This window comes from Columba livia, chromosome 2 (assembly GCF_036013475.1).
Source record: "Columba livia isolate bColLiv1 breed racing homer chromosome 2, bColLiv1.pat.W.v2, whole genome shotgun sequence".
In the NCBI taxonomy this organism is placed as follows: domain Eukaryota; kingdom Metazoa; phylum Chordata; class Aves; order Columbiformes; family Columbidae; genus Columba; species Columba livia.
The window spans coordinates 91,246,879-91,263,406 of record NC_088603.1 but is presented as its reverse complement, the minus strand read 5'-3'; the positions used below and the strand labels follow the sequence as shown (position 1 = coordinate 91,263,406).

The 16,528-nt window shown below is 38.3% G+C and overlaps 1 protein-coding gene across 1 annotated transcript in view; it reads right to left on the bottom strand.

Annotated features, from left to right (window-relative positions):
* Positions 1 to 1,316: 1,316 nt before the first annotated feature.
* The window catches only part of VSTM2A (V-set and transmembrane domain containing 2A), a 47,913-nt gene continuing 32,701 nt past the window's right edge, over positions 1,317 to 16,528 (bottom strand). Inside the window, exon 5 of the mRNA XM_065052796.1 lies at positions 1,317 to 1,537. Coding sequence (XP_064908868.1) covers positions 1,494 to 1,537 — 44 coding nt within the window. The 3' untranslated portion in view covers positions 1,317 to 1,493. The remainder of the gene's footprint in view (positions 1,538 to 16,528) is intronic.

Below are 16,528 nucleotides of genomic sequence, written 5' to 3'. Positions count from 1 at the left end.
GTCCTGATGGTTTTAATATTCATTGTATATGCAACAGCAAATTATTTCATATTAGCTGGGAACAGCTTGCATTCATAGTAAGTGACGAGGCTCAAGCTTTCATGACCACAGCATATGCTGCACATTGGGGAACTTGGGCAATGACCTTCCGTTTCTTTGCATTCTGTGGTAGTGTATAATCTACATAGTGGGAGCAACATAACACACAACCAAATGACAGAAACTGCTTAAAAGTTAAGAGGTATGTTGACAATAGGCAGCTGTGTTTGCTGACCTAGATAGTACCACACATCTTCTGACTTATTCTAAGTGAAGATTGTTTTGAACAATGTCAATGAAACCAGAGATGGAAAATTTTTGTTATTTTCATTCTTGATTTAGGGTACTTGGGATAAGGTAGCATATTTTAACATGAATTGCCTAATACTCATTTCTGAGCCAAAACCCTTAACTTTTTTCTGTAACTTATTAGATTTTCACATTTGTGTTGTGTGCTGTTTTGCTTCACAACTGATTCTGCTGACTTTAGAGAAGCTGTTGTGAGAATTTTGCTTCTTCTAAATATCGGTATGAATATATTAATACTGCAGGCTATACTTGCTTGTTGACTGATATCTGTGAGTTCACTCTCATGATTTGCATATGGACTCATCTGTGTTGTTTCCTTCCTGTACATACATAGATATGTACTGTCATTTGAATACAAGCTCCTGTGTGGTAACTGACATTATGAGGATCTGCCACCTACAGTAGGATAACATAGGTTTTCTGTGTGGTGCAGAATGAAGCTTTTTTTTGGGGGGGGTAAGGGGGGGGTGTAAAATGCAAGACATCATATCTTTCCCTCACAACCCTAAAAGCTGAAGTGACTTTACCATATTATCACACAATGATCTTGAAAGCTTGAAAACTTGTTTTTCTTGCCAGATGATATGCCAGATATATGTTAGTCAGACCATGGAACCCTTAAGATAGGCTAGCTGTGGGACAACCATCATGCAGCCGGTGAAGATTTAGAGAACACTTTAGATCTTTCTACCTTGTGGAAGTATGTTGAACTCTCAAGACAATTGTAGTATATTAATTAAAATGTTGGTTGGTGTAATAAGTAAAGCAGTTGCTACTTACACCCTTTTGAACACCAGATTCTGGAGTTGCATAACTAGTAGAAACTTGTGGGGTCTTTCCATCTCACATGTGTGTAATGACTATTGGTTGTTATGGAATTTCTGAATGGGAAAACAAACCATCATTAAAGGTCCCGACTCATTTCAGTTACATTGCAGCTTACCCCATATGGCAGAAGAAGTTCACTAATCACTAAACGTTACATGCCCTTTTACACTGGCTTAGTGTTTGTGATTCATACTCAGGCAGCTGTTACGACTGGTTTGTGGTGGTGTTGTTCTTAAAGGGAACCCAGTAAGAGTAGAAAGAAAACCTAAAAAAAAAAACCCCAAACCTCTTATTTTTTAGGAAAAATGGTTTCCATTTCATATTTCAGCTCTTACAGGAACATCAAGATGGAGTTTTCTTCCTAGAAAAACAGGCAAAATTATCAGTCACAAAAAGAAATTATTCCTGCTCTTCTACAGAATTAAGTGGCCCAATTAAGATATTTTGATGAAAACAAGGGAAGTATGAGAGCTAAGAAGTAGATACTCACTTAGCTACTTACTAGTAACAGGATGCTGACAATGGTCAAGAACATGTTTAGCAGACTGTGGGTAACATGGTACTATATGCAAAACCTTTGAGATACCAATAGTTCCATTCAGATTGAGGATGTGCTCTATAAAATATTACAAATTCTTCCAAAAGAAGAGAATTACCAGAATAAGAATCAGAGTTTGGGCAACCTAACTATTGCAGGGAAGATCCTACTCTTGGGCATTAATCCAATGCAAAGGGTTAACTGTACTCAGTAAAAATGTAAAAGCACAAGGAACCTCCTATGGATAGATCATCAGGAAAGTGACAGAGCTTCTTGTCTCTAGAATTAAGAATGTTGCCACATTGAATAGGATGTGGCAGCACTGTTATTCATAGTTAAACCTTTTGCAGCAAAGAAAGAGGAAATGTTTTTATGCGGGTGTAACTGATTAGTAGAAGAATAGTTTTAAGCAAAAGTGACAGTCTCACTCTAAATTATTAGGAAAGAATGAGACCCCTGCATTGTAATTTGCTATTGTTCAACTGGTTATTTCTGCTTATACCTGAAGACTAGGTTTGGGACTCAGACCATGATAGCAGTATAACAAACTGCTCTTTGTTAGATCATAGGGAAAAAAAAAAAAAAAGTGAAATATTCTAGAGATGTTATAGAGAAAGATATAATTTATTTCTACTGGTAAAAATAATTCTACCTATTGCTGTGACATGGAGAAGTTGCTGACAATTTATAAGAAATTGAGTTCACTTGAATGAGTACTGTTTAACTCATTTCAATTAAAAACAGAGACTTGCAAAGCAAACTTCTTCTATTTGTCTAAATCTGAGTTCATTGAACATAATTATATATTTAATATGTAACTTCCATATACATCAGAAGAACTGTATTGGTCTAAGAATGTTAGCCAACGAGAAGCAGCCTGGTCTTATCATTAATTAATCTTATTATTTAACAAATAACACTGGTGATGGAGTTACAGAGACCATAACAAAGAAATCATAACATAGAAACAGCAAGAGGATGAAGATCCTTCTCTGTCTCTCATCAGTGTACTGTCTATGAAAGGCTAATGTAATTTCAGTCCACAGTTTGTGGAATTGCAAGAGTGGTAGGAATATACATAAAACAGGAAAGAAAGATTTGAAGAGAATATGAATTCTCCCCTGAATTCAAAGCTATTGGTCTTGGGAATGGTCTTCTGAATATGATTTGACTTCTCAAAGAGAATTTTCTGCATACTATTTTTACCTGTTTCATTTTCTGTAATGTGATATTCAGTAGTAAAAATAGGAAAAGTAGTGCTGGAAAAAAAAAATATTCTAATAGCATCTGAAATGTTGCTGGGATTGCTCATAGTCAGTAAAGGTCAGTGAATAATTCATTTGGAGAGTAAAAAATAATGGCATGCCTCTTCAAAATGTTTTTATTAAAGGGAATGTAAAAGCTATGGAAAGTTTTGCTGAGATATGCTGTCAGGGATTAACTTCATTGTATTTAACTGCTGTCTTGGCAGATGGAAGAAAATCCTTAAGTCTATTGAGCCAAATGATCTATTTGCCTGCTTGATTCTCTGCTGTTACTAACCTCTTCTGTTGCTCCACTTTTCTCTAAAAGCACGTCCTAATGATTACAACATGTTCTATGAAATGTTGGAAATTATGGCCTACAGTGTTCAAAGATGAGGTGCAACAAACACATACATGATGTCACCTGACATTACAGGGACAGACAAGTTCTTGTTTGGATCCTTGGCAGAATTTACCAGGGATTACCAGTCACACCCAGAGAAATGGTGCTGGGTTAAGATTATAAGTACATTTTACTTGTCAAAGGGCAGGAGGGGAAAGCATACATTTACTGCATGTGGTTGTGTAAAGCAGACATCTGCAGAGGCTTTCCTCCTTCACGTGCTGAGTAGTAGAGCAAAAATGAAATTTAAGAGTTGGATTATTGGATTTTGATGGAATGCCCAAAGTCAACCCTGCTTTCAGAGCCAAAAGTTAATGGCGTGGCATTTCAAATGTCATTAAGTTTGTAAACTAATGAAGATCAGCTTCTTTAAAGAACAGAAAGCACAGTATTAGAAAGTAATGAAACAATGAAAATAACTTTTTTATTTGCATATGGAAAAGTAGTGGTATTTAATGGAGCAGTCCAGCACAAGGTGATGTAGTTGACTCAACAGGCCTTGCACTTTAGCATTCAGTAAGATGCTGTAAATTGGAAGGGACTTGTGAAATTCAAAGGGATAACTGACTGACTAGATGAAATGGTATCAATAGTACAGGTAGCAAATAGACTCTTTATACCAGTGTTAATTATGAATTTGTTGGCTTTTTTTTTTCCTATGGATAAGAGTCCAAGAGGCAGGGATTCACTGAAATGATAAGATAATTTTCTGAGGTCTGTAAAAGAGTCAGAGAGGTCAAGACTTCCTTTAATCTTCACTCAGACAGTATTATGATTCCACAGAAATTTAAGCATGTTTTCAAGAGTTTTGTGACCTATCTTGAAACAATGCCAGATAAATAGCAATAAAATAGGTCATTAGAGTCATCTCCCTTAGTCTCTTAAGATTTTATTTTTCTTAAAGTGCCTTTTTATTGCCACTGGTGGTGGCAACAAGGATTCAATAGCATTGGAATAATAATTACTCAAGATCCTTGCAGAACAGATACCTCTAGAAATTCTGTTTAATTCCCTCATTATTATGGGAAACAGTCCCCGAACCCTCTCCAAAATCCCTCCCAAAAATGTGGTTTCGGCTAGCCTACTCATGTCTGTGAGCCACCTGCATGTACATCTGTGTAGAAAACATTGGTCATAATGGTCATTATTATTCTTCTGTTTTCCATTTCATTTGCAAGGCCTTCATTTCTAACTTTCTTCTCCATTTATACTGCACGCAAATATTTTGGTGGCAATACTAAAGTGAAGAGTGAATACAGCTGCTATATCACGAGACTTGTTCCACATGTTGGGTCAATTTATTGACCTTAGCTGGTTGAGTTTTTGTTGTTGTTGTTGTTTGTTTGTTTTTGTTTTGTTTTTGTCAGGGTATCTATTATAATTAGAAATGCCCTCCATGGTGAGAGCTGAGGGCCTTTTAGTCCTGTGTTTTGTCTCTGACCTTGGCCACTATTAATGTGTTTAGATTTTGAACTACTGTGCATGAAGCTGAGTAGGTTACATAAGATATTGTTAGATTCTGGGCAGTTTTATGCAGTATCATGCAACATTGAATTGCATTACCTCACTATTCTCTACCGTGGATAGATTTGGCATTGTCTATATTGTCTATAGATGCTTAAGCACCTGGTGGGTCTAAGTTTGTCAGGCTATGTATAGATGAAATGGCCTTTACTTTCTTTAATTTAAGAGAAAAAATTGATGAAATGGCTGTGAAAACCCTGTTATAAGCTTATCATAGTCTTTTGTTGCCTCTGCAGCTTTTCTAGTTTTGAAGCTATAGGTTTTGAATGTATTTTATGATGTCCTAGCACTTTTTAAAAAAAATGTTTAAGCAATCTGCACTAGGGAGGAAAAATTCTTACTGTTATCCCAAGTATTCCACCTTTTACAGTGAATTCAGATTTTTCTGTATTTTGTCTCATAGTCCATTGTGTATGCAGCAATGTCAGGGGGAATGAAAATCAAACAATATGCTGAAACTTGACATATCCCTGTTGGAATTATAGAATGAGTTGCACAGTGCATCTGAAAAAATGTGATCACAAAAAAGCAGACAAGTCAACATGCTGCTTACTGCAAAAAATTGAGAGGAATGGGAAAAATGTCTTTGCATGTAAGAGAAAGAAAGGGAAGTAGATTAAGAATCTGGCAGAGTCAGCAGAGAAGGAAGCCAAGAAAAACAGATGCCATATCTAAATATCAATTCTGTAAGGACTGAATCAGTTATTCAGCAGCCATACATTGACTGCCTACAATAACTGACAAGAATACAATGCTGTTGTCTGCTTGGGAAAGAGTTTTTGCATAGTCAGATTGAAATTATTCAGAGGTCAAAAATGGCTGTGAAATCAACTGTCTATTTTTTGTTCATACAGATACTATAATGATCCAGATGTCTGCCCTTCAACAAATCACTGAGCAGCTCTCTGGGATATAAACATAGCTTTCAAAGCACATTTGACAACTTAGATTATACATTTGCTGTCTGATACTCTGTGATGTATGTATGTGTCCAAATATATTTTATTGTATTTGCAATATCTATTATCATAATCTCTTTGACAAGATATGCTATAATGATAAAAGATATAAAAGAATGTATAAGTATAGGTTAGAATAATCACTTCTGTGTTGCTTAATACTACAAAGTTTTGTCATGGGGGAGTCAATTTAAGTGGACAACAAGCTCCAACCAGACTTTATTCTAGCCAGAAAAGTATAGCAAATAAACCAACTAGAAACAGGGTTTATCCAAATTATTTAGCACTCTGACAACATAAAACACAGGTTAGGGTACCAGTTTAGAAAATTATTGTTGTACAACCACATAATAATAATGAGGATCCACAGCATGCACACATTCACTTAATAAACAAACAAACAAACAAACAAACTAGAGGCCTCTTTCACTCTAGGGTGCCCAGCAGAGAATAATCACTTGCCTGAGGTGGGCAAGGACCTCACTCAAGGATATATCCAGATGAGAAAAACACCCATCAAAAGAGGAGGAGAGGTGCACTCAGTCCCAGAAAGCCCCTTAAATGGTGTTCCAGTCTAAGTGGAGGGCTCCAGTTCACAGACTCACTGCTGTGAGAGTATCACTCCAAGTGGGTTTTCAGCAGGGACCCCATTTTACAGCTTGGTCAGATCTGACTGTGGGCAATACGTGGTTCACGAGCTTCTCTGGGCTCGTCCTTTGTTGAGGACCTTGTCCATTGACTCAGGGTCCCACTCCTCCTGCTCCCCCAGCTGGGTGGAGGTGAAGTCACCCTGCCCTGGGGTAGGGGAGGATGTGACTGTCAGTACCTTGGCACCACCCTAGGTGTGTATGTGGGGACAGGCACAGTGGGGCACAAAAGGTGCTAAAGAGCCATCAACTACCCTATTGAATGTTCTGGATCTCATCGGGGATGTGCAACGGCCACAAGTTTGCAATTAATCAAAAACGTTATCAGTGATATGACATGGCATGGGTTCATACTCAAAGTTGTCAAGGTCAGCTATAACATTTGACCTTGGTGAGGGTGTTGTATCATGTAGGGTGAAGGGACCTTGAGAGTCACCAAGTTCATTCCTCTCCTTCAGTACAGGATGAATCGTGCAACAAACTTTCTGATAACTGTTTGTCTAATCTGCTTCTAAAAGCCTTTAATGAAAAGGACTCTCTAGTTGCACTCAATAAATGAGTGCTAAAAGAAAAATAACACTGTAGAAAAAAGGCTTTGAGCTATTGAAATTGTACAGGTGAATAACAGCTTAGATAAGCCTTCACTATCTAGTGCACACTCTCTTCATTGAACAATTTCTAGTCTAGCTGCACATGCAGATAAATAAAGAAATAATAGATTAATTTAGAGTAGAAATTACTGAGTAATTTTAAGAAATACTACAATATTTTAGGATTATTTTATGTAAAAGCTTGTGTGTTTTTTTTTAAATAGAAGAGCAAATTTTTATAACTGCTTTTTCAGGTGGTGAACTAATTGATTTTTATTAACAGTATGTTGGTATTACAACTGATTAGGATTCTTAACCAGTTACAAATAAGCAAGCAAGCTAGTAAGCAATTCTGAGTTTCCATAATGTATATAGTTGGGTGCTGTCAGTGAAGGTGATGTAGCTTTATACATGTACACAGGTAGGCAACGTATGACACAAGGTATTAAACAAATATCTACTCATTCTCATCTTAGAATTAGGGAGACTGATCGAAACAACCCATGCCTGCAACTCCAATGCTGAATGTTGAAAACCAGGTCTGTTCTGGAACTGGTGCTCTACCACTGTAGCCAGAATAAGTCAATATTTTCAAAGTTAATATAGGACAGCATCTTAATGCCATAATAATTTTCTAACCTTAAAGTAGTATGGTATCTTATAAATGAGTAGTAAATACTTGCTCTTAAATAATTATCTGTTTAATAAATGGTAAGCCATAAAACTAAAATGTCAAATAAAATAATGGAATCACAGAATAATTTTGGTTGGAAGACAACCTTAAGATCATGGAGTCCAAGCATAACCTAACTGTAGCACTAAACCATGTCCCTAAGAACCTTACCTAGACAACTTTGGAACACTTTCAGGGATGGTGACTCAACCGCTTTTCTGGGCAGCCTGTTCCACTGCTTCACAACCCTTCCCATGAAGAATTTTTTTCCTAATATCCAATCTGAAAGTTCCCTGGTGGCCATTTCCTCTCACTTGTTGCTTGGGAGAAGAGACCAACACCCACCATGCTACAACCTCCTTTCAGATAGTTGTAGAGAGTGATAAGGTCTCTCCCGAGCCTCCTTTTTTCCAGGCTAAAGAATCCCAGTTCCCTCATAAGACCTGCTCTTCAGACCATTCACATAGCCCTTCTCTGAACTCTCTCCAGTACTTCAATTTTTTTCCTGTAGTGAGGAGCCCAACACTGAACACAGAATTCGAGGGGGGACCTCACCAGAACCCAGCACATTGGCATAATCGCTTCCCTAGTCCTGCAGGTTACATTATTGTTGATGCATGCCAGGATGCTGTTGGCCTTTTTGGCCACCTGGGCACACTGCTGGTTCATGTTCAGCTGGCTGTCAATCAACACTTCCAGGTCCTTTTCCAACAGGCAGCATTCCTGTCACTCTACCCCAAGCCTGTAGTGTTGCGTGGGGTTGTTGTGACCCAAGTGCGGGACCTGGCACTTGGCCTGTTGAACCTCATGCAACTGGCCTCAGCCCAATGATTCAGCCAGTCTAGATCCCTCTGTAAGGCCTTTCTATTCTCAAGCAGGTCAAAATTCCCACCTAACATGGTGGTGTTTGCAATACTGAGGGCATACTCAATCCTTTCATCTAGATCATTGATAAAGAGATTAAACAAAACTGGCCCCAATACTGACCCTTGTGAAACACCGTTCATAACTAGCTGCCAACTGGATTTGATTCTGTTCACCACAACTCTTCGGGCCTGGCCATCCAGCCAGTTCTTTACCCAGTGAAGAGTACACCCATCCAAGCCATGAGCTGCCAGTTTCTCCAGGAGAATGCTGTGGAAAATGGTGTCAAAGGCTTTACTGAAGTCTAGGTACACAACATCTACAACCTCTCCCTCATCCACTAAATGGGTCACCTAGTCATAGAAGGACACGAGGTTGGACCTGCCTTTCATAAACCCATGCTGACTGGGCCTGATCACTTGGTTTTCTTGTATGTGCTGCATGATGGCACTTAGTATGATCTGTTCAATTACTTTCCCTGGCATCAACGTCAGACTGACAGGCCTGTAATTCCCTGGATCCTCCTTCTGGCCCTTCTTGTAGATGGGTGTCACATTTGCTGACTTCCAGTCAACTGGGACCTCCCTGGTTAGCCAGAATTGCTGACAAATAATGGAAAATGGCTTTGCGATTACCTCTGCCAGCTCCCTCAGTACTCTTGGGTAAATCCCATCCAGCCCATAGACTTGTGGGTGTCTAAGTGGTGTAGCAGGTCACTAACCATTTCCCCTTGGATTATACTGACTTCATTCTGCTACCTGTCCCTGTCTTCCAGCTCAGGGGCATGTATACCTGAAGCACAACTGGTCTCACTGTTAAAGACTGAAGCAAAGAAGGCATTTAGTACCTCAGCCTTTCCCTCATCCTCCGTCACTATGTTTTCCCCCGCATCCAACAGAGGATGGAGATTCTCCTTAACCATCCTTTTGTTGCTGATGTATTTATTGAAGCATTTTTTTGTTCTCCTTTACAGCTGTTCTAGTTGGTCTTTGGCCCTTCTAATTTTCTCCCTGCATAGCTTCACAACATCCTTGTAGTCCTCTTGAGTAGCCTGTCTCTTCTTCCAAAGGTTATAAATTCTCCTTTTATTCCCGAGTTCCAGCCAAAGCTCTCTATTTAGCCAGGCCTGTCTTCTTCCCACCAGCTTGTCTTTCAGCACATGGGGACAGTCTGCTCCTGCACCTCTAAGACTTCTTTTTTGAATAGCAACCAGCCTTGCTGGACTCCTTTGCCATTTGGGACTGACTCCCAAGGGACTCTGCCAACCAACCTCCTAAACAGGTCAAAGTCTGCCCTTCAGAAGCTCGAAGTACTGGTTCTGCTGATTGCCCTCCTTACTTCTGCAAAAATAGAAGGCTCAATCGTTTCATGATCACTGTGTCCAAGGCAACCTCCAGCCGACATATTACCTGTGAGTCCTTCTCTGTTCACAAAGAACAGGTCCAGTGGGGTGCCTTACCTAGTTGACTCACTGACCAGTGGTGTCAGGAAGTTGTCTTCCATACACTCCAGAAGCCTCTTAGCCTGTTTCCTCTGCTGTGTTGTATTTCCAAAAGTCATCTGGTAAGTTGAAGTCCCCCATGAGAACAAGGGCTAGTGATCATGAGACTTCTCCCAGCTGCCTGCAAAATATTTACTTTGCCTCTTCATCCTGGTGGGGTGGTCTGTAACATACTCCCACCAGGATATCTGCCTTGTTGGCCTTCCCCTTGATTCTTACTCATGAACACTCAACTCTGTCATCACCCCCATCAAGCTCCAGACAATCAAAACACTTCCTAACATACAGGTCTACCCCACCTCTTATTCTTCCTTGCCTGTTCTTTCTGAAGAGTTGATGGTCATCCAGTGCAGCACTCCAGCTGCGGGAGTCATCCTACCATGTTTCTGTGATGGCAACCATATCATAGTTTTTATGCTGCACAATGGCTTCCAGGTCCTGCTGTTTGCTGCCCATGCTGCATGTATTCATATAGGTGCACTTCAGCTGGGCTATTGATCCTGCCAGCTTTTTCCAGTGAGAAGCCCTAATTCCTTTGTGGCCATTCTCAGGCACTTCTGCAGTATTTAGCACATCTATAATCCTATGTGTTATCTACCACATGTCTCTCATTCCCCTACTTCCACTGAGACAGCAGACCAAAGAGCCTCACTAGCACCCCATTCCTCAAAAGCTGGTATGCCACTCTTGGGTTTGCCTCTGCTGTGCCTGATTTCCTCACCTTCCCCATTCAAGACTAGTTTTCAATGAGCCCTGATAACTCATGTCCAAGGATCCTTTACCCCTTTGAGACAGGTGTGTCCCATTTGCTGCTGGCAGGCCAGGTGTCATGTAAACCGACCCATGATCATAAACCCCAAAATTCTGCTGGTGACACTAGTCCTGCAGCCAGGTATTGATCTGCTGTGTCTTCCTGTATCCTTCCTCATCATAACCTGCAACTGAGGGGACAGAAGAGAACACTAATTGTGCTCCTGATCCCTTAACCAGTTTTCCGAAAGCCCTGAAGTCCTTGATTGATTTCGGAATTCCCATTTCAGTCTCATTACTGAAATGAAGTGAAAGCTCCTGCCTATTATTGATTAATGAATTTTCCTTGGTGCTCTCAGTAAGAGTAAAGGTAGTGTACTGGGAATTATCTAGTTTAGCTACTTATATTGTGTGTATCTGAAAACTTATTCTTGCATTTTCACTTTAATGGGTTGATCTCTTCTGTTTTAAATCACTGTGAAGGTGTTGCAGAATGTTACTAGATAGTTATGTTTCAGCTGAGATGCAGATAAAATTCAGTGCAGGATAAAGTGATTCTAATATATATTTTGTAACATACATTAGGACTGCATAAGAGAAAGGACTACATAAATATAATTCATCATTATTATTAATAGGAAACAGTATTAATAAAGAAAGAAAAATAAAAAAGTGATATACGGCCAATGATAAACTGTAAGATTGCCAAATTGGATATTGAAGTCAAATTTACTGTCCTGGAAACCAACCAAAGACAATTCATGATCTTATTCAATGGAAAGTTTTGTGTTTCTTCATCTCATCAAGGTATAGGAAAAATATTGTATAGAGAAAAACTTTCATGAGAGAAATTAAATTGAGAGATTGGCAGATTTTCACAATTATACAAAGCAAGTTTTAAAATGCTTCTCTGTGCATAAAAATGGAAGATTATGACTGTGTCTATGTGAACAGTTTGACTGGGTTTCCACTGTTCAGTAAAGTTTCAGTTCATCTTGTATGCACAAGGGAAGTTTTCTAGAAACCATTCCAAAAAAAAAATATTGTCGGAATAGCTAGCTTGATGTATATGACTAGCAAGAGGTTGAGTGTTAGCCAAGGATATATCCTCTAAACAAGTCATGCAGCAGAACGATTGGTGTTGGGAGACAAAACTATAGAGTTAAAACTTAAAATGGAGATAAAACATTTTATTTTATTTTATTTTATTTTATTTTATTTTATTTTATTTTATTTTATTTTATTTTATTTTATTTTATTTTTAAAACTTTAGCTGTTGAATTTTCCAGAGGTCAGCAAATAATGAAAATATCTCTCTACTTCTTGCTATCTACAATTCTTGCTATCTATACTGGCAAGATTCTTCTCTTACTTAATTGTGTAAAAATGATTCTAAAGAATTCAGGGGACAGGATTAGAAAGAGAATTTGAATCCAAGAAAAAAAACTATTCACAAATGAAAGCTGATACCTGACTGAAAAGTATTGCAAATTTTCAGTTTACAGGTAGAAGAAAAAAAGCAGAACAGAACGTGATTTCAGCACGACTATAGACCCCGATGCATATAGGACACAATCTCTGAGAAGTTGAGAATGGTAGGATTAACATGGATAGAAAGCTTTGTCAGAAGAGACAGGCATAAGGTTATAATTACCAATTTAACATGCACCAAAAAAAATGGAAAGTCATGTGACATGTTCATAGAGATTTAGCCAGACCAATATACTTATGGTGATTTTATTGGTAGTATGTAGAGTTTTATGTAAAAAATTCTGTTCCTTTCACCATGCAGAATTGAGCAAGAGGTGAAGCATGCTTTCTTTTTATCTCTGTCTTCCTTTGTGTGTTATATAGCTTAGATACTGCCACAGAACTGGGTTAAACAGAGGCAGTTAATCATTGAGCTAATCAACTTTCTTATCAGATATACTGGAATATTTTGGGTTTCTTCTTCTGTTTCAAACAAGAAAATAGGTAATAGGTTTATTGTTATCAGAATTTTCCTTAACTTCTGTTTTTTCCCTTCACTGCAGAACTACTAATCTCTCTTTTTTTTTTTTTTTTTTTTTTTTTCCTTTCTTTTCCTATTTTATACTCTCTGAACTCCTTCCTTTTATACATTTTCAGCCTTGTCTGTATGAGGCAGTTTTAGTGATTTCCCCCATGATATTTAACACCATCATTATCACTGCTCAGAATGACTCTGAAGAAAAGTTGAACCTCATGTTATAACAGTATGGGAGGCAATTCTTGATGCCTTCCATTTGTCACTACAAAATCAACTCTAGAACAGATTTTAAGAGGGGATTTTGACAGTAAAAAACTTTCTACCAGCTACAAAATTCTCTCTGATCATTCTTGAAATCCCTTGCCTGATCAAGGGAAAATTGAGGCTTAATTATGTAATCATTCAAAGACCTGAGAATTTGTGTTTTCAAGACTAAACTCTAAATGTAGCAAGTTCCCTGTTTCTTTTAAATGCCCTTTCTTGGCTAGTGATATTTTGAGTTTTTATTAACTATTTAATGTGGTCGTTATATTATTTGATAGACTCGAAATATCATTTTCTTCCTCAGATCTTTCTTTTTCTCATAACGACTAATGAAAGGATTGTTTTATATTGACGAGGTTCCCTCATTGACAAAAAGCTCTCTCCTCTGGCTGGCTTTAGAGGTCCCTGATGTCCAAATCTTGGTTCTTCAGATGCTTCTAGGCAGCTTTAGTGTTGCTACTGTCTCATTTTTGAAAGACAGCATTCTAAGGAAAAATAATCTTAACTTCTCTGACCTGACACTGCCTGTCTGTCTTCTCACCCCAGCTCCCCATGCTAAACAGCTTTACTCATTTTCACCTGGGGACAAATATTTCTAGTCAAGAGACACGTCAAAAGTGTGTCTTCCCTTTTCCTTTTCCTTTTCCTTTTCCTTTTCCTTTTCCTTTTCCTTTTCCTTTTCCTTTTCCTTTTCCTTTTCCTTTTCCTTTTCCTTTTCCTTTTCCTTTTCCTTTTCCTTTTCCTTTTCCCACAAGAAACATAAAGAACTGCAATGAAAAAGAAATGCATGAATAAATAAACACTCAGAGGACCCAACAACAAATCACCCTGAAGGAAAGTAATGCATATAAGGAAACTGGAAAGAACCATCATCCTTATCAGCAGTCACTGACAGGCAGTGATCAGGGCAACACTATCTCCTTCATGGTAGTCAACCCAGTATATGGCAAGAATTTCTGGATAAACATTGGTTTGCTTCTTGGTCCTGAAATCCCATGCTGCACTCAGGAACATTTCCCAAAAGACTTAGACACAACCAGAAAGGTTTTGTTGAAATTAAAGATAAGTCAGTCACACATTATCTCATGCATTCTACAACCTAGAATACATGAGAAGACTGTCTTTTTTTTTTTTTTTTTTTCCTGTTCGTTTTTTACTCCTCTTTTCCTGAACAACAAGGAGAGCTGTGATGGGTTGGTCCAAGCTGTAAACCAAACTCCCACTCAGCTGTTCTCTAACATCCTTTCCTCAGTTGGACAGGGGAAGAAGAAGAAGAACAGGAAGAAGAAAACTTCTGAATCAAGGTGGAAGCAGGAAGGACACTTGCTAATTACCATTGTGGGAAAAAAAGACTTGATTTGGGGTAAATTAATTTATTGACAATCAAAATAAATATGTAATTAGTGATCTTGGTACTGGAAAGAAAAGAACAATAAACCAAACATTTACACACCTTTCCTTCCCTTTTTTCCATGTTCAACTTCACTCCAAAATCCTGTCCTTTCTATTTGTTATTGCCATAAATTACACTCAGTCCCTTCAGTGAGGCAATGCACCATACAAGATTGTTATTGGGGGAAGTTACGGTCAATAAATAGTGGTTTCCCTCTGCTGCTCCTTGCTTCTCACTTTTTAGCTCTGCTCTGCTGTGGGCTTCCCATGGGCTGCATTCTTTTCACAGGTGTACTTATTCTTCCATGGAGCACCTCCTTCTCCTCTGACCTTGGTGTTCCCTTTGTTGTTATGTACTCTTTTGTTCCCTCCTCATTTTTGTACCCAGTATTGTCTGATCTTTCTTAAAGATTTTTTATCCCAGAAGCACCATATATGTGGCAGATGGGTTCAGCATTGTCTAGCAGTATATCTATTGCAGAGCTGGCTGGAACTGGCTGTGCTCAGCATAGGGCAGTCCCCAACCTCTTTCCACAGAGGCCACTGCTGTAGGCCTCAAACTACAGAAAACCTTGTCATTTACACCCAGTCTTAGACCAAGTGAAAGAGTGTCTCCTTATGTAATAAGAAGATACTCTTTATTAAAGAGAGTTTTGGAAAAAAGTATAACCTAGGAGTATACTGTCCTACTTTGCCCTCACTACTAACAGTGATTCCAGTTCTCCCAGTTCTCTTTTCCTTCCTCGCTCAGAATTGGCCTCTGTGTTCAAAAGTAAATTGAGCTTGTTTGTTCTTAGTTTCATTGAATGCTATGTTGGTGACATTTTAAACCTGACCTTTCACAATGCAGAAAGAGTGTTCTAGTAAATTCTAATCAGGACTCTTCAAGCCGGCCAGAAGTGGAAGTAGACTATGATTTAAAGCTTTGCTTTATTTTGTTCTTAATATCAATCCTCTGTAATCTGGGTGAACAATTACTATTACTGTATGACTTTACATGCAGTTCCAACAGACAGTAGGTTCTTTGTACCAATGCAGCAGAGGAAAGCACCTGAGTTTGGGCTGAGCTACCTTCAGTCATTCAATTATTTAATTTTTTTAAAGTGAGTATATCTTACAGTTTGTGAATACTTAGAATTCCAGCCTGGTACTTCAGTGATAAAAGTCGAAAGGATGTGGCTGATACAGGAACCATCTATTTTTAGGTAACATTCCCACAGTGGGATTGATTCTAAGTCTCTGCATTTTTATTTAGGAAGCTACTTGCCAAGCTTGAATGCTACATGATTAATAATCGAGCACATCATATTTATACATTCCTTTACAATAAATGCATGAGAAGAAAACAGAAAATGAAGGAGGCGAGGGAGGAAAAGAATTAGCAGCTTGGGATATGATAGATCTTCAAGCAAGACAGGAGCTGGTAGTGATGATAATTTTTCTGCCAATCTACATGTGTTTAATCTTTATTAATTTCTACATTCCTCCATTTTTCTACATGGCCTGTTCTCTCATGTTCAAGTGAACCAGTGGGAAGATCGTTGTAGCTGCATTAGGATTAAGGCTGGATTGCTCATTTCTGCTAAAATATGTGCTGTGTAGTGAGGAGAGAAATCAATTTAAAAGTCTATACAATGTATGTTTCTCTTAGATAGGGTACTGCGTAGTTAGCAGTATGGCCCAATTTCTTTGGTTGAGTCGACACTTTTATGTTTTCTTGGCATGTGACAATGATTTGCTTGTATTTCCAACCAGAGCAAAATAGTACTATCAATCAACTTCATTACAACATCATATGAATTTAAAAATAAAGTCTCAGTTACAATGCCTTAAACTGCCAATGTTAATGCTCCACTGTGATATACTGAAGTAACCATCACATCTACCTTTCTTCCCACTAAGAATTGCTGGCAGTAAATGCTTTTAATTATTTTAAGTTCATAAGTCATCAAAGTCTTCATTTTAGAACTTGAAAAGTACTGCAGAAAAGGCTAT